General features: G+C 46.7%; 1 protein-coding gene and 1 long non-coding RNA gene across 2 annotated transcripts in view; one reads left to right on the top strand and one right to left on the bottom strand.

The window, feature by feature from the left end:
- Positions 1–16,012, bottom strand: part of LOC138515973 (uncharacterized) — a 322,103-nt gene that overhangs the window by 184,471 nt on the left and 121,620 nt on the right. The gene's annotated exons all lie outside the window — the stretch shown is intronic.
- PRSS12 (serine protease 12) overlaps positions 833–16,012 on the top strand; it is a 742,297-nt gene continuing 727,117 nt past the window's right edge. The window contains exon 1 of the mRNA XM_069630755.1: positions 833–1,483. Coding sequence (XP_069486856.1) covers positions 1,069–1,483 — 415 coding nt within the window. The 5' untranslated portion in view covers positions 833–1,068. The remainder of the gene's footprint in view (positions 1,484–16,012) is intronic.

The following is a 16,012-nucleotide window of genomic DNA, read 5'->3' on the forward strand; positions in this document are numbered from 1 at the left end:
CCCTGAAATATGACAAGAAAGTGGAGCTGGAGGATTGAGGAGGTATACAAGCAATCAAAGCCCTCCAAGCAGCTACCGAGACTATGCCATATCCGCTCCTGTATCATCCTCCAGACCCACTTAGCGTTTTATAGGGAGAGGCATATTGTAGCAAGGAGCCGGGAAGTGACGTGCTATCAAGGAGACATGGCAGATATGGTCAAAGCACAGCTGAGGAAAAATACACACAAGCAGACGGCATCAGACCGGGCCGCTCTATAATGAGCAATCAGCTGACCTGCCACCAACTATGGTGGAGCCAACCCAGTCCAACACCACTGCACCACTCCCGGACAGGCAGGAGCTGGGACATGCCCATAGGTATCAACCCCTTCCTGCCTGGCCTATTCACTTGACTGCCCTAAGCAGTGCCACTCCTGCAGGTGGCAGATGGGAAGGCCCTACAGGTACCTTATAACCCAATCACTCCATTCACGGAGCCCACAGACCTATACTATACCATACTCCAGGACAACTCCCATCACCAACGCTAGAGGCCTTTCCAATGACATGTTTACCATAGTCACCGAAAACGTGTAAACGTCCTCGGCGCCACAAAGTCGTGCACATGGCAGGGGTGCGGTGTATGATATCCCTTGAGGAGGATCAAACAGTGTGGTCCACCTAGAACGCTGGGATTGGAACTGTGTTTTCCTCGTTTCACATCTACCGATTGAGTCGGTAGCCGTTCACACTCGGCTACCATATAAAGGGCAGCGACTCCTCGGGCTGGGTTAATAATCTGCCCACTTAACGAATGCATAACCGTGCGCAGAGCAAGAAGCCACTGGCGCACACCTTGCCAGCCCTCGGCGCCGCTCCCTCCCCCACTCTCCCCGCCCGGGTGTGGGATGGTCTCTGCTCCTCTGCCCGGCTCCGCTCACGCTGTGCACAGGGAGCCCCCTCCTGCATGAATACGAAGCAGGCGGCGGGAGATTAGTGGGAAGAGCGGCCCCGCCCCTCCCCGCACACTACACCCAGGGAAAGGATCCGAGTGGGCCATGGAACACAACCGAGGGCACTGGCAGCATGACAATTCCCGGCTTCATTGTGGCTCTGGTGCTGGGGGCCCTCCCGGGAGGGGGATGCCTTGACAAGGCGGCCAGCGTACCGGGGCATCACCGCCCGGCTGCCCAGCGGCTCCCCCCTCGCCAGCAGCCTCTGCAGCCCCATCCCCACCGCCCCCTGCCACCTTCCACTCCGTACACCGGTTGCCCGAAGAGCAAAAGTGGCGGCAGCCCCGTGGGCGACTTCGTGAACGTGACAGACTTCGGGGCGCAGTGCTTGAACTGGCTGGAAGTGCCAACTTTCTTGGAGAGGACCCCGGGCAAGGGACTTGGGGACCACAACTTCTGCCGCAACCCCGATGGGAGAAGCAAGCCCTGGTGCTTCTACAGAAATAACCGGGGCCGGGTGGACTGGGGCTTCTGCGACTGCAAACAGGGTGAGTGACACAGCAGGTCGGACAGGGAAGTGTCCAGGCGGCCGGGGACTGCGAGTCACCCCTGGACATAGGTTGCCAAGATGCTCTGTGCGGCGATGAGGGCACAGCACTGACAGCACCGAGAGGCAGAGTCCACGCGGTCGTGCTTATACTTTATATGTAGTGCCAGGTGTAGAGCAAGGCGGGTTATGCAGCCAGCACGGGGGCAGTGGAGTGAGGGTACATTGCAGTGACATAACCCAATGGCTCGCAGGGCACCAGATAACCCTGCAGCACTGGTGCATATTAAAACAAGGTTAAAAGGAGTTCTGTAAATGGTTTGGGCACTTTAGCTGAATATACATTTAACACACAAACTCAACGTGGGTGACAAACAACATAGTTACGTCATGTCTTTAGTGCCTCGAAGGGGCCAAAAAGGCTCCTGCTACTACAAAACAAAATACATGCGGAAGACCAGATACTCTGGCGAGGTTTTAAAAAGTGAGGCAAATTCACTATAGTGCTTTCTGACACTTCCGAGCCGAGTATTTTTGAGTCAGTAGAACCAGTGGGCAACTATGGAATGCGCGGCGCAGGGCCATTAGCGAGCCAGCTGTGGAGTGTGTTATCTGGCTGGTTGGGCCACCTGGGGTGTGAGGCAGCGTTATCTATCCGGCTGTGACATGACGTTATCCGGTCACCAGTGAGCCGCACACCGCTTTGAACGGACAGGACCTGGTTAGCTGTGGTAAGGCGCTGCGGCTGGGCTGAAGTCACCTAGTCAGCTGCGTGGACAGGACGGACCTGAACGTGGTGTTAACTGGGGGGCCACAGATTTCACTTCGGAGTGGCGTGTTCTGGGGAGCTGAACTTGCACTATCTGGGAACTGACGAGCTCTGAGCTTGGCGTTCTCTGGTTATCTGTGACTAGTGACAGCGGCCGCTCCAATCCTTCCGATATCGCGCTGGGTTCCCCGCTGGGCTAGAGCAGCACTTTGCAGTGAGGGGGGGGGGGGGGCTGCGGTTGCGCTCCTGTTTACTTCCACGGAGTGGGCACGCTCGCCTGTCCGGACAGCAGCACGCACCTTCCTAGATGAGCGCGCGGCGGCGAAGGAAGGAAACCCCGAGAGGTGCGCACCTCACGCTCCCTGCGTCTTCCCCGCGCAGCGTGTGGCCCTCTCCAGGTGGCGCAGGCATATCTATGCCTACACGAGTGTTGTAGGTGTAGACCGGCATGCGGGCTTGCAATAGGAGTGAATATAAGTCACTAAGAGCCGGCGCACAGAAATACACAGAGACAGCGGCGGTGCGTCTTTACTCTTCTTTATTCTATATACGACTGCCGCGCCAAGCGCGGTAACCCCGCCTCCCACACCGCATGGGGCGCAGCCCACTTTGTCCGTCATAGACAGAGGACTCTTCCTCTGAGCATGCCGTGGAAATGAAGGTAGGACACTACATCTTCCCCCTACTTAAGCAAACACTTAGATGGTGTTTAGTTGGACTCTTCGATCCATCTAATGGGTCTGCGAACGACCCTCCTGGATGGGCTACGCAGCGGTGGAACTGACTTTACCAGTGTGCTGTCGCTTTCACTGCCACTGTCATCTGCGTCCCTTTCCTCTTCCTGATAGGTAGAGTCTGTGTCTGAGGAGTCACTGCTTGATGTTGTTGGTGTGTTGGCCGTGGTGTCCGTGCCATTGAAAGTCTTGAAGAAGGATGAGTTTCTTGTGATTGTGCCAGAGGGGCTGGCGGCTGTTATCATCGACCCTTGGATGTGGGTCACTCTCATGGGGTCTGGCTTGAAGGCTGGCATGTCTTTCGTGACTTGCTTTTGTCGTACTAGTACTTGGTCGCCGATGCAGATGGTGGTGGGTCGGGCATGTCTTCGGGCGTCCGTGTACGCTTTCGTCTTGTCCTTGCTTTCTTGGTCTTTGCCTCTGGCCCTCTTTGTGTGTGTGGACTCATCCCTCTTGTGTACATGGTGGGGAAGTCGTGTCTTGATGACGCGTCCGAACATTAACATTGATGGGCATTCACCAGTTGAGCTGTGCGGAGTGTTCCGATACTCTCGTAGTAAGGTGCAGATGGCTTGCATGAACGATCCATTTGTGATGGAGCAGATTTGTAGTGTGCGTTTGAGGTTTCCCATGAAACGTTCTACCATGCCATTTGCTTGGGGCCATAGTGGAGTTACTTTGTGGTGTTGAAAACCTAGATGTTCTGCGAACATGGCAAAGTCATGGCTCGTGAAAGGAGGTCCATTGTCCGATTTGACTCTGGATGGTATGCCGTAATCGGCGAATGTTTTGTCCAGCGCGGGTATGATGGACTGTGCGCTGGTTGAATGAACCAGATGTACTTCTGGGAACCGTGACATTTCGTCAATGATCACTAGTACGTATTTGCCATTCGCTAGTGGCCCAAACATATCTACAGCTACTTCGTCCCACACTTGTAGTGGCATCTCCGAGGTTTTGAGTGGCTCCGGAAATGTGCGCGGTGCCACCGCCTGACATGCTAAACATTTCCGTAGTAGCTGTTCTACTCGCTCATCTATTGACGGGAACCATACCTTGGTCCTCAGTTGCCTCTTGGTCGACACTATTCCTCTGTGTCCGTCATGGGCGATGTCTAGTACCTGGTCTTGCAGGGTTCTTGGGATGACTATTTTGTTTTCCTTTAGTAGTAGTCCTTCCGGTGATGTGGATAGTGTATGACGGACTAGTTTAAAAGTACGGAAATGCTGTTCTTCGTCCGTGGACAGAGCGGATGCTCCTTTTGTTTTGACCTGCCATTGGTTTGATTTAAGACAAGTTTGTACCATCTGGAGTAATCCATCCTTTTGTGTCTCTTCCAGCAGTTGTGTTGTGGTGATGCATTTAGGTAGTGCACTGCTGATCAAGTACCTTAGGTATTGATTGGCTTTGTGTGATTGACGTTCATCATGGGCTGGGAGCGGGTATCGTGATAGGAAGTCGGCTGGATTGTTGTCCTTGCCTGGACGATGTATTATCTTGAATGAATATTCTTGTAACCTTAAACCCCATCTGGCGATTCGTGGTGGCATTCTCGCAGTCGGTTTCCCATAGATGGTGGTGAGGGCCTGGTGATCTGTTATTATGGTGAATGGGCGGCCATAGAGAAAGAGGTGATAGTGTTCACATGCCCATACTACCGCTAAGCTCTCCTTTTCGGGTTGGGAGTATGCACATTCTGTCTTGGAGAGGCTGCGGCTGGCATAGGCTACAATTCTTCTTGGGGAGTCCGGTGGTGCACCACGTCTGGATTGTGCTAGGATGGCTCCTAACCCTACTGGGCTCGCATCTACTGTGAGTTCCGTGTCATAGTCAGGGTCGTAATAGGCCATGCAGGAGGCCGTTGCGATTCTTTTCTTGATTTCTTGAAATGCTTCCTCGCACGCATTCGACCATTGGAATTCCTGATTTTTCCCAGTTAGGAGTCGAAGGGGCGTGCTTACTGAGGCGAAATCTTGTATATATCGGGTGCAGTAGCTCGCCATTCCCAGAAAGGAGCGTACTGCTGAAGCTGACGTGGGTGTGGGTGTCTCAACAAGGGCTTGCACCTTTTCCGGGTCTGGCTTTAGGCCATCCTTTGAGAAAATGTGTCCAAAGAATTTGAGCGTGGATTTGCTGATTTCACATTTGTCCGGGTTGAGTGTGAGATGGGCGTTCTCCAGTGCCATGCAGACTCTCCTCAGGGTGTCATCATGGCTTTCTTGTGTGACGCCGAAAATCAAGATATCGTCCGAGTAATTTAGACAGTTGGGAATGTGTTTTATCACTTGGTGTATTTCATTTTGAAATATTTCGGCAGCTGAAGATACTCCAAAGCTGAGTCTTTTGTATCTGAACAGACCTACATGGGTTGAGAAGGTGGTAATATACCTCGAGGTAGGGTGTAGTTCTAACTGATGGTATCCCTTGTTTAGGTCTAGCTTAGAGAATACCTTGGATCCGTGCAGTAAATGCATCATATCGGTCATTCTTGGAGCCAGATGTCTTTCCCGCTCTATGGCTACATTAGGGGCCCTCATGTCCACGCATATGCGAATGCTGTCCTTGTTGTCTTTCTTCGGTACGGGTACGATGGGGGATACCCAGGGGGTTGGTCCTGATGCTGGTTCTATGATGTCCTGCTGCAATAGTGACTGAATCTCGTCCTCTACGTGTCTTTGTATGTTTAGGGGTATGCCTCTGTAGTGCTGTGCTGTCGGGGTTATTTGAGGATTGATGTGTAGTTTTACTTGTTTGTCCTTTAGTTTACCTAGTCCTCTGAACAGGGCGGGAAACATTTGTTTTATCATGTCTTTGGGGTTAGTAGTGTAAGCTGACATTAGTTGATACATGATTTGGATGAGTCCCATTTGAATCGCAGATTTGAAACTCAAAATGCTGCCGCCTGGTACTTCTCCTTTTATGACGTATATTTTGATCTTTTGACTCTTGTCTTTGTACTGACAGTGTGCCATGAACATTCCTTGGCAGTTGAGAGGCGTGTTTGAGCCATAAGAATATATCAGTGTGTCTGATTCCTTCAGTGCCTTCTTGAGGTTGAGTCTTTTGTAGGTCTCATCATTGATGACATTAACCGTTGCCCCTGTGTCGATCAGAAATTCTCTGTTTTGTCCATTCAATTGTAGTAGCAACGTGGGACTGTATTCTGTGGCTATGCTGTTTCCAATTGCATGCACATATCCCCTTTTCCTGTCCCCGCTGGATGAGGATGACTGGGGGTCGCATCTTCTGCGAGGCGAGCTTTCTAGCTGTCTGATCTTCTGTCTGGAGTGTCTCCTGCTCCTGTATTCTCTTTTTTCTTCCTGCCTTCTCCCTTCCCGTGGTGTGTCACGGGATGAGCTTTGAGATGGTCGTCTAGATGTTGTAGGTGACTGTCTTCTGCGAGCTCTCGGGCTTTCTCTTGCTGGACGTCGGCCTGACCTCCTTGTGTCCCGGTGCACTTCAGTAGATGTATAGAAATTTATGTTTCTGCACACAGATTGGAAATGGTTTTCACCTCCGCACTTGTCACAGTTGTGTCCAATGGCTGGACATGGACCAACATGAGGATATTTGAAGCCACACCTGTAGCATTTCTTTTGTTCCGTGGGACGTGGTGCTTCTTTGGAGGTTCTGATGGGGCATATTGATGCCATGGAATTGGACTGGGTGATTTTGATGTTGTCCAGTGATTCTGTCTGTTGCATGAGAGCGGCATCCGCTCGAGCGAGTTGTAGTATTTCTTCTAGTGTCCTGCTCTTCTGCAACAATTTCTTCCTGAACTCTTGCGATGCACATCCGGCAATGGTTTGGGATTTTATCGCTTCTTCTGTTGAATATCTGTCGAAGTCACAATATTTTGCTCTTTTTCTGAGGCGCATTACAAAATTGTCCATGTTTTCGCTGCTATCCTGTGTGGAGGTGTGGAAAATATGGCGTTCGTAGTCGACGTTTCGCAGAGGCGCGAAATAAGCATTCAAAGCATTAATAATACCTTGGAAGGTGTCTGTGGTGGATTCAGGCATTTCAAAGACGATGTCTCGTACTACTGGTCCTAGAGAGTGGAGTAAGATTCCTCTGAGTCGACGCTCCTCCCTTACCCCTGACGCATCTATGTAGACATGTAATTCTTTGAGCCATCTGGCCCATCTGGGAGCAAGGCTGCTTGTGTCTGACATGTCAAAAGGCGGCACAGCCAGTAGTTGTAGGGATTCCGATCCATAATCTTCTCTGTGGGTGGCTTGCCGGGGCGTGGAACTGGAGGAGGGGCTCAGGCTGCCACTGTCCGGGTTGTCTGCAGACATGTTTTCTTTATATGGCGGTGGTGCCTTGACTTTGATGTGCGCGTGCAGGCGAAAGATGTGAGGCCTTGTTGTGTGATTTTCAGCACCCACGTGCTATGGGGGGGTTTATAAAACACGGTTGGCTCTTTCTGCTGGTGAGGTAGCGTGATAGGGCAGAGCACGACGACTTCGCACGTGCGGGGCCTGAACATGGGCTTAATTCAGACTGGCAGTGGAGCGCGATGCGAGTGCGCGCGAGCTAGGCTTGACGATGGTTTAGCATTCACTCCGCAGCATATGAGGGACCTTTTCGCCGAGTACCGCGTGTAATACGCGGCGCGCGTGACGTGACTTCACGCTGGTAGGGATGGCCGTATGTAAGTTGACGCTTACTTGAGTCCGAATCAATCAGGGCCGCATGGATTGCGAGCGGCTTCGGAGCAGTGAGCGAGGATCCCGGGGTCTCGAGTAGACGGCTGTCGGGATTTTCCTGCGTGTTCCGGCGCTCAATTATGAAGTCCTCGTCGCCATTGTTGTAGGTGTAGACCGGCATGCGGGCTTGCAATAGGAGTGAATATAAGTCACTAAGAGCCGGCGCACAGAAATACACAGAGACAGCGGCGGTGCGTCTTTACTCTTCTTTATTCTATATACGACTGCCGCGCCAAGCGCGGTAACCCCGCCTCCCACACCGCATGGGGCGCAGCCCACTTTGTCCGTCATAGACAGAGGACTCTTCCTCTGAGCATGCCGTGGAAATGAAGGTAGGACACTACAACGAGGTCCTCCTTATCGGACCATTGTCCCAGCTAACACCTCGGGCGACTTTACACCTTTGCTAGTTATTTTATCTCATCAACGGGTTTCGTAGTTATTTGTTCCATGCGCGCACCCGCCGCGCATCATTGTGCGCGTGTTTCCTTTCTGCGCTACGTGACTAATTATGTTACCTCATGTCTACGTGCAACGACTACTTGTCTCCAAAAACATAATCTTTTTAATGTGAACCGAGGTTTAAACGGCACGCCAGAAGATGTAGGCAAATGCTTTGATAATGCAAAATGGGCCAAACAGATTCCGTCACAATCCATACTGTCTAAAAACCTTTGCACTAGTGCACACATCCATGAGACTCTTTTTTGCACCATATACAACAAAAAGCGTCTACTACGTTTCTTTTCAAATTTCACAACAAATATGCTAAATATAAATCAGCCTGCTTCCATGTTTACCCAGTGGACATTTTGCTTCGATAATACCGTTTGGTGCTAAACCTGTTTTTTCCATTATCTATTATCATAGCAGCAAAATCGCTTTTAAACTCATTTGCTCCACTTTTTTACACATATGCAAATCTTTTCTAATCTGGGCCCAGGTGGAGTTTAGTTTGCCGATGTGCAATAAATCTGCTAAACAAATCAATGCTTGGGCCTGGTTATGAATATACCGCCAATGGTAAAAACGCGGTATTTTACATAGATCCTGATTTTTAAAATATCCATTATGATTTGGGATTGCATGGCTTATTTACAGAATGCAGAAAATTGAAAGTACTGTAAATTGTAAACCATAGTTGCCCCATGCCATAATATACATATTTCCCAGGAAATCCCTACTCGTAACTGGCTGTATTTTAAAAACGAGAAGTACTTCAAATTGTACACCTTTTTAAATGTACCACTATATTCACAGTAAAGTCCTGAGTGTAGCGGGACGCTGTTTGCACCACTGTACGTACACACAGCATGGAAACCCGTGTGGGAAAATTACTGAAAGTGCCAACACGCTGGCTCTGCAACCAATCCCAATGCTAAAACATCAGGCATACATTGTGTGACGAGAAGTTACATAGCTTAATAAATGATCAGTAATTTTGGGATGATATTCAACCTTGAAAACAGGGGAACTTTTCCACACATTCAATTGTGCAATAATTTATGTAATTATTAAGGTCATGTTCACCAAATGTGTGCACTCGCTGATGCTAGCTAGTGGTTTGTTTAGACAGGACAAGGCATAAAATAACCAGTGTTGCATCGCAATTTGCTATGCAAGTGTGTAGGTTTGCTAATTAAATTGACACTTGTGTAGCAAAGTTAGCTATTTAAGTTACCCTGTTCAATAAAAAGCATTGCTCATCCTGAAATCCTCTCTGGCTCTCAAGGCTCTCGCCGCCGTCTTCTCTGTTCACTTCAAGTTCAAACGGGCTAATGGGGAGAGAGTGCAATAGTAATCACCTCCTTCACTCAGTACCTAATGCCTGTGTGGCACTGCTACGCAAGATTCTTTTTCTTTTTCAAACAATTGAAAACCAGAAGTTATCTGGATGATACTTTTATTAAGCTTCCTATATCCTCTTTGGCAAATATATATTCTCTTTGGCAAAGACCAGTATCTGTAACTTTATTAAAAATAGGCATGCAATTTCATTCCTAACAATTTAAGTTGTGTTATAGGTTCCATGTCTTTAAACCAACATCATAAATAATGGCATACATTTTTGGTGACACCTAAATTACGAAAACATTTCTTTAAAAAATATATATATTTGGGGGTTGCCCCCCAAGCCCCTGTTTCCCTGTCCACTAACCTCCTCAAACTGCCCACCCTTTTTTTATCCCTTACCCAACCCCCACATATACTGTTTATTAAACATTTCAATTTTTTTTCGTTATTCAGGTTTCACTGAAAATGTTTGTTGTTATTTATTTTTCGTTATTAACACTGCATACCTGTTGCATAATGCAGAACAACTGTATTGCTTCCATTGTTTACACTAAAGTTTAGGCAGTAGTGTATCCAAATCTCAGTGTCTACTAGATTTCTTTTTGTGGGGGGAGGATGCATCACATTGATGAGTGAACACTTTTGAACATGTATATGATCACACTGCCAACTGCTTTTATTGTCAAATTTAGTTCTGTGACCTGACCTGCTGGTTGCATTTATCTGTGCAACTGGTGCTCAACGCATGTTTGAAACTTTGTAACATTTACTTTTTTTGCAGTAAATGTCAAAGAAGTTTCTCTGTGCATAGCTGTCTTCCGGGTGGCAGCAGTGTGCAAAACAAAGTGGGTTTGTGGTGACATGCTCCATTTTACAGAAAGTGCATTTACATTTCATCTGTTGCTATGGATTGAGTGCAATTCATTTAGGTCGAGTAGGTAAACTAAATTACTTAACCTCCAGGTCTAGTGGAATTTTAAAGAATTTGCAAGGCCTGATTCGTCTCGCTAATATCTTACTTCAGCTGTGCACAAAAATGCTGTATTGATGCTCATTTGCTATTTTGGATCCAAATAATTTCTGGTGACATTACAACATTGCTAATCAAATGGGTGAGTTTGCTAATCAAGAACTTTTTAATTAGCAAAGTCTGCTGATCAATTTATGAAAACTAATGTATGCCTTGCAGGGTGATGTGTGCATGCTGAAGCTAGCTAGTGGTTTTCTTAGACTGGGAGATGTGCGTTCGCTGATGCTACCTAGTGGATTGTTTAGGCAGAGTGATGTGCGCTCGCAGATGCTAGCTAGTGGTTGTTTAGACAAGGTGATATAAGCTCGCTGATGTTAGCTAGTGGTTTGTTTAGACAGGGTGATATATGATTGCTGATCTTAGCTAGTGTTTTTTTTATACAGGGTGATGTGCTTTCACTGATGCTAGCTAGTGGTTTGCTTAGACAGGATGATGTGTGCTTGCTGATGCTAGCTGATGATCTGCTTAGACAGGGTGAGCTACAAGCCCTCCCGTAAATTCAGTTCTTATGACTACCCACAAAGCACCACATCTCTGGCTGTTTTGAGAGCTTAGTCCTCCCACCCGAACAGGTCTATCATTAGCACTCATCGTCCCAGGTATGCAACAGATGTTCAAATGGACCCATGGCATGCAGGACACCCACACTCAGTCCTCTTCTGCGTAATGGAATTGTATCCCCAAACATATAATGCGAAAAGTGGAAACTACAATACGCGGTTTCCAAATACTGCTGGGTAAGAAACCAGGCAGTCCCGGACAGAGTGGGCAATTTTCCTAATTCCATGCGTAAGAAAATCATTTAGTCCTGTTTCTTCCTTGGAATTCTGGGCCTTGTATTATAGTCTTTTCCATTTAAAAAGTGGGACTAATAATTCCCGAATTCCAATATTAAAAACAGGACTGGATGACATTCTCATGCATGGAATTGGGAAACTTGAGAACTCTGGATCCCTATTAATCCGCCCCACACCTTAGATGAGGCCATTTGGCAGTTATGGATTATATACTTTCCCTTATATTGTACTGCAGTTATGTCGATTAACTAGACATAATGCACTAAACTCTGGTGCATGTGGCCCGCAGCACGCTGTTCAGTATGCATGTGCATCGCGACACAGGTCTGGGTTTTTGGTAGACCATTCTCTTGCATAGCATGTATGACATCAGTGCATGGCAGCGTCATGCAACAGTCCTAGAGGCAGAGAACCCCGAGTAGATCAGTGTAGTATGTCTACGGCAGCTAGGTGCTGTGTGTCCTCGTTACCAAGGCAACAGGCCCCATTCCTTGAGGGGGAGGCTAGTCCATTTCTGACTTTTACTTTACATTTAGGGACTTGCAGTCCTGGATTTCCACATTGGAAATCCATGATTACAAGTTCCAGAAAGCGAAGGAATAAAAAGCCCATCGTTTGCATCTCCTAAATGGAAGGTGGGGCATGTATGCATGTGTGGGTTTGGGGTGCACTGTGTCACTAGCTAATTCAGGCGTGTGAAGGATAACGTGCATAAACCTGGGGTGTCGTTAGTTAACGTGTGCTTAGGGGTCCCCAACTATCGGATGCAGGTGCCAGTTCTACATTTCCCTGCATCAAAATTGTGCTACAAGTGAAAACTGCATTACATGGTTCACCAAATAGTGCATTACGGCAGTCATTTAATAACATTATGCACTAACGCGGCCACCGGGACCATGCCAAGCATTATAAATGTTCCTGTTATATGTACACACCCATAGACTGAAAATACCAAGGGCCCGATTCATGTAATTTTTAGCGTGGTGTACAGTGACTTTGCACTGCCAACAAGCACCCTGATTCACAGAGCGGTGCAAAGTGTAATTTTGCAGTGCAAAATTACTTTGCACCACTTTTGCACAAGTGCAAAGCCATTTTGCACTGCAGAAATACACTTTGCACCGCTCTGTGAATCAGGGTGTTGGTTGGCAGTGCAAAGTCACTTTGCACTTTGCACCATGCCACAAGTTCCATGAATCGGCCCAAAATCTAAACACGAAGGGGCTGATTTACAGAAGTGTTTTATATTGGCGCAATCCCATTGAAAAAAGGTCGGTCAATCAGTCCCTTATTCAGAAAATTAAATTCTCCAACCATTTTCATTGCCCTTTCTACTTTCAATTCAGACAAAGTGCACCTGAGTTGCACCACGCATGATTTGTAGCCTCTATTTCCCACTCCCATTTCCTCTCATCTTCCGCTCGCTCCTTCTCTTTCCTCCAGCAGGGGGCACACCACACCACTCCACGTACAAGCCTTGGCGCTATGATAATACTACAGTGGTGATTTGGCTCAGCAGAAAAGACTATTAGCATAACCTAAAATGAGGAAAAGTGCGATAATTGTGCTCCATAAAAACATTTCCCCACAGCCAGTTTCTCCCCCCGTCGACCAAATGATTAGTCTGCAAATGCCTTGAAAACATAGCCTGGGAATGTGGGGCTGCAGGTAAAAGGCCCTATTGGGGCAGAGGCACACTACCCTTTGATGCAGACCTGATATTTGGCGAGGGCAGCGGGGTAACTCCTGCCACGTCTATGAATATGCTGAATACACAGGAAAGGGCACAGAGATGCAACGAGTTAGGGGGAGGGGATGTGATGGTGGGATTTTGGGGGGTGCTGACGAAATATCACTTTTTGCTCCTCCTATCTAAGCACATATAGTTTTCAGAAAATACTATATTAATACGTATCATACGTATCGTGCCAGGCTATTATGCAAGTCTATGCAAAAAAGGACAAGGATACTCGTCCTTGGCACTTAAGGGGTTAATATGGAACTAGAACCCAATCTGCGGCGAGAGAGTTGATACCGCAGGTGCAGCACAATGAGACTAGCATTGCTCTGCACGCGTGCGAGAGCTGAGCTAATGCGCCGATTAATAAAAAGGTGTGCAAGATTAAGAGAGTTGATGTTATTTGGTGCAAATTACTGGTGATTAATTGTTTGAAAAGCATTTAGGATAAATGATATCTGTATGGTTAAGATAGACACTTTTTGAACAATTGATATATTTTGTATCATAAAGTTTTTATAATGCTCAGTGGCATCCCTACAAATCAGTATGGGGGCAACACGGGGGGCACAAATACAACATGGTGGGGCGGGGTGGTGGAACATCAAATCCCCGTCAACAGGCCATACTGGTTTAAGTATACCTATATTTTACCAAACTGGTTACAAAAACATGACATTTAGCATGTTGAGAGTACGTTTAATGCAATACACAAAAAATGTAACTCATGTTGAACAGTTGAAAACATGCCATTGCACTAAGCAAGAGACTGCATTCTTTTAACGCAGGCAGACACTCCCAGCACTCTTCTAGGGATCCAGCCCACAGACTCCTCCCGGACTCTTACAAGCCGGTCAGGAGGACCAACGCCTCCACTAGGTTGTTTGTCCCCCCCTCAGTCTGGCTACAACCGAGCCATTAGTCCTCTCTTGGACCTCCCCTTCATCACCTGCCCAGCCGCAACGCCAGTCAAGCACCAAGTAACGCTCCAAGCATTACTTTTGGTGAGTGGTTTTGGTATCTGGAACTACACTGGATCTGTCAATATGTTTAGATATTCACTTCTTACCCTCCCAAGCACCCAGCTGCTTTTTTTTAACACATCGTTCATTCTTTTACTTGTCTTCTACGCAGAGTGACCTGACTCTCATGGCCCCAGAAGAAGGCTTCCATCACCTCAGCCGAAACGGCAGCAGCACCTATGCCCATACTCTCCCAGGTCATTTTTAAAGGCTGCACTGATATTTCTAACATTCTATTTAGACGTAGACCAACTACGAGGTCAGATTCTAGCCGGGCATAGGAGACCTTTAATCAAGGTCTCCCTCTCTTAACTCTCAATTATACTCTGTGTTCGCTGAATTCAGCTTCATGATGTTTTTCACCTACTTATGAGTTGTCTTCCAAATGTTTTAGCGTATTCATCACGCCTTGGAATGATCATGCTTGTGTACTGTACTTTGGGCACAACTGTGGTGAACACTAACTGTTTCACAACTATGCATATCACTAATTGTTCTCTATAAAAATCTTTTTTTATTTAATTGAAAAAAAGCCAAAGTATCAGCTAATTAATAGAAAGCTGTGGTACTACATATGAATGTTATGTGTTTTCATAAGTAGCTTGCTTTTGGTACAAATGGTGAATGCCCCATTTAGATAGGTATTCACAAGGATTCAAACAAACTTGCATTTAAACTGTCTTGCAAATATTTGAATTTTAGAGGGTAGGACTAACCCCCAGTTACAGACACTCCCAGCGCAGCTTCAAATAATGTGTAGTTAGAGGTGTTTTTTTTTTTTAGCAGAAGAGACATCACTTTCAGCTCAGCGTTAAATAATAGCCAGTCAAAAAGAATCAGTTTAATGGAAGAGATATCACTCATACCTCAGTTTCAAAGGATAGGGAAGGAGAGTCTGCTTAAGAGATGAAACTTCACATAAAGGTGCCGAGCACAAAGGGAAAGGAGACAACTGCTCCCTTGATTCTTAAGCAATGGTTGCAAGAATCTCAGTTTGCCACCGTAGAGTTGTTCCCAGTTTTCAGTTTCAGGCTGTATATCTCACCGGCGGCTGGTGAATTTGTTTATTGGAGGGACGCACATATTTTCCCCAAATATGCTATTGTGATGGAGCGTAGCGAGGAAACCTGAACCAATCAAAAGGTGTTGGGGGCTTCCCTTCCATCGCCCCCAAGATATGTTTTAAAATAATTCCTCAAAATGGTGCGTTTTACAGCAGACTTTTAGAAAAAAATTGGGTAAATTGCCAAACAGTTTTTGCAATTGTTTTTGTAGGGTGGCGCATGAAAGAAATCCAATCAATACAAGTCACCAACAGTGCAGGGGAGCATTTCCCCAACACATTTTCATGATGCCTTTGCACACAATATATTAAACATTAAAAAACATTTTCTCACTGGCTGCGCCCATACATTTCCATGCTAGCTGCACCAATATATGCCAGTATTCCAATATAAGTACATATTCATGTTTGCTTTGCACATAATGCCAGCAATGATGATACTATAAGAAAACATGTCCACGCTTGTTCTGCTAAAATATGGCAGTATCCCCACATAAGAACACACTTGAGTTGGCTTTACCATTAAAAATGCTATGTCACAGTATGCAAACATGTCCAAACTGGCTGCATGAAAATGCCAGTCTAGCCACGTAAACAGTTATTATGATTGTTTAATCAAATATGCCCAATACAAAATGTCATGCCACAGTAAAACTTGGCTAGACTGTCTGCACCAAAATGGCAGACTAGATACATTTTAGCACTTATCATGCTTGTTTTTATTGAAAAATGCCGAATACAAAATGGCATGTCAGAATAAGAAATGGCTAGACTGGCTGCATCAAAATGTCAGTCTACGCATGTGATAACACTTATGCTTTCTTTATGAAAAATGCTCAATACAAATTATGACACAGTAAGAAACGGCTAG

The sequence above is a fragment of the Ambystoma mexicanum genome, chromosome 6q, assembly GCF_040938575.1.
Source record: "Ambystoma mexicanum isolate Mex_15411 chromosome 6q, UKY_AmexF1_1, whole genome shotgun sequence".
Lineage (NCBI taxonomy): Eukaryota > Metazoa > Chordata > Amphibia > Caudata > Ambystomatidae > Ambystoma > Ambystoma mexicanum.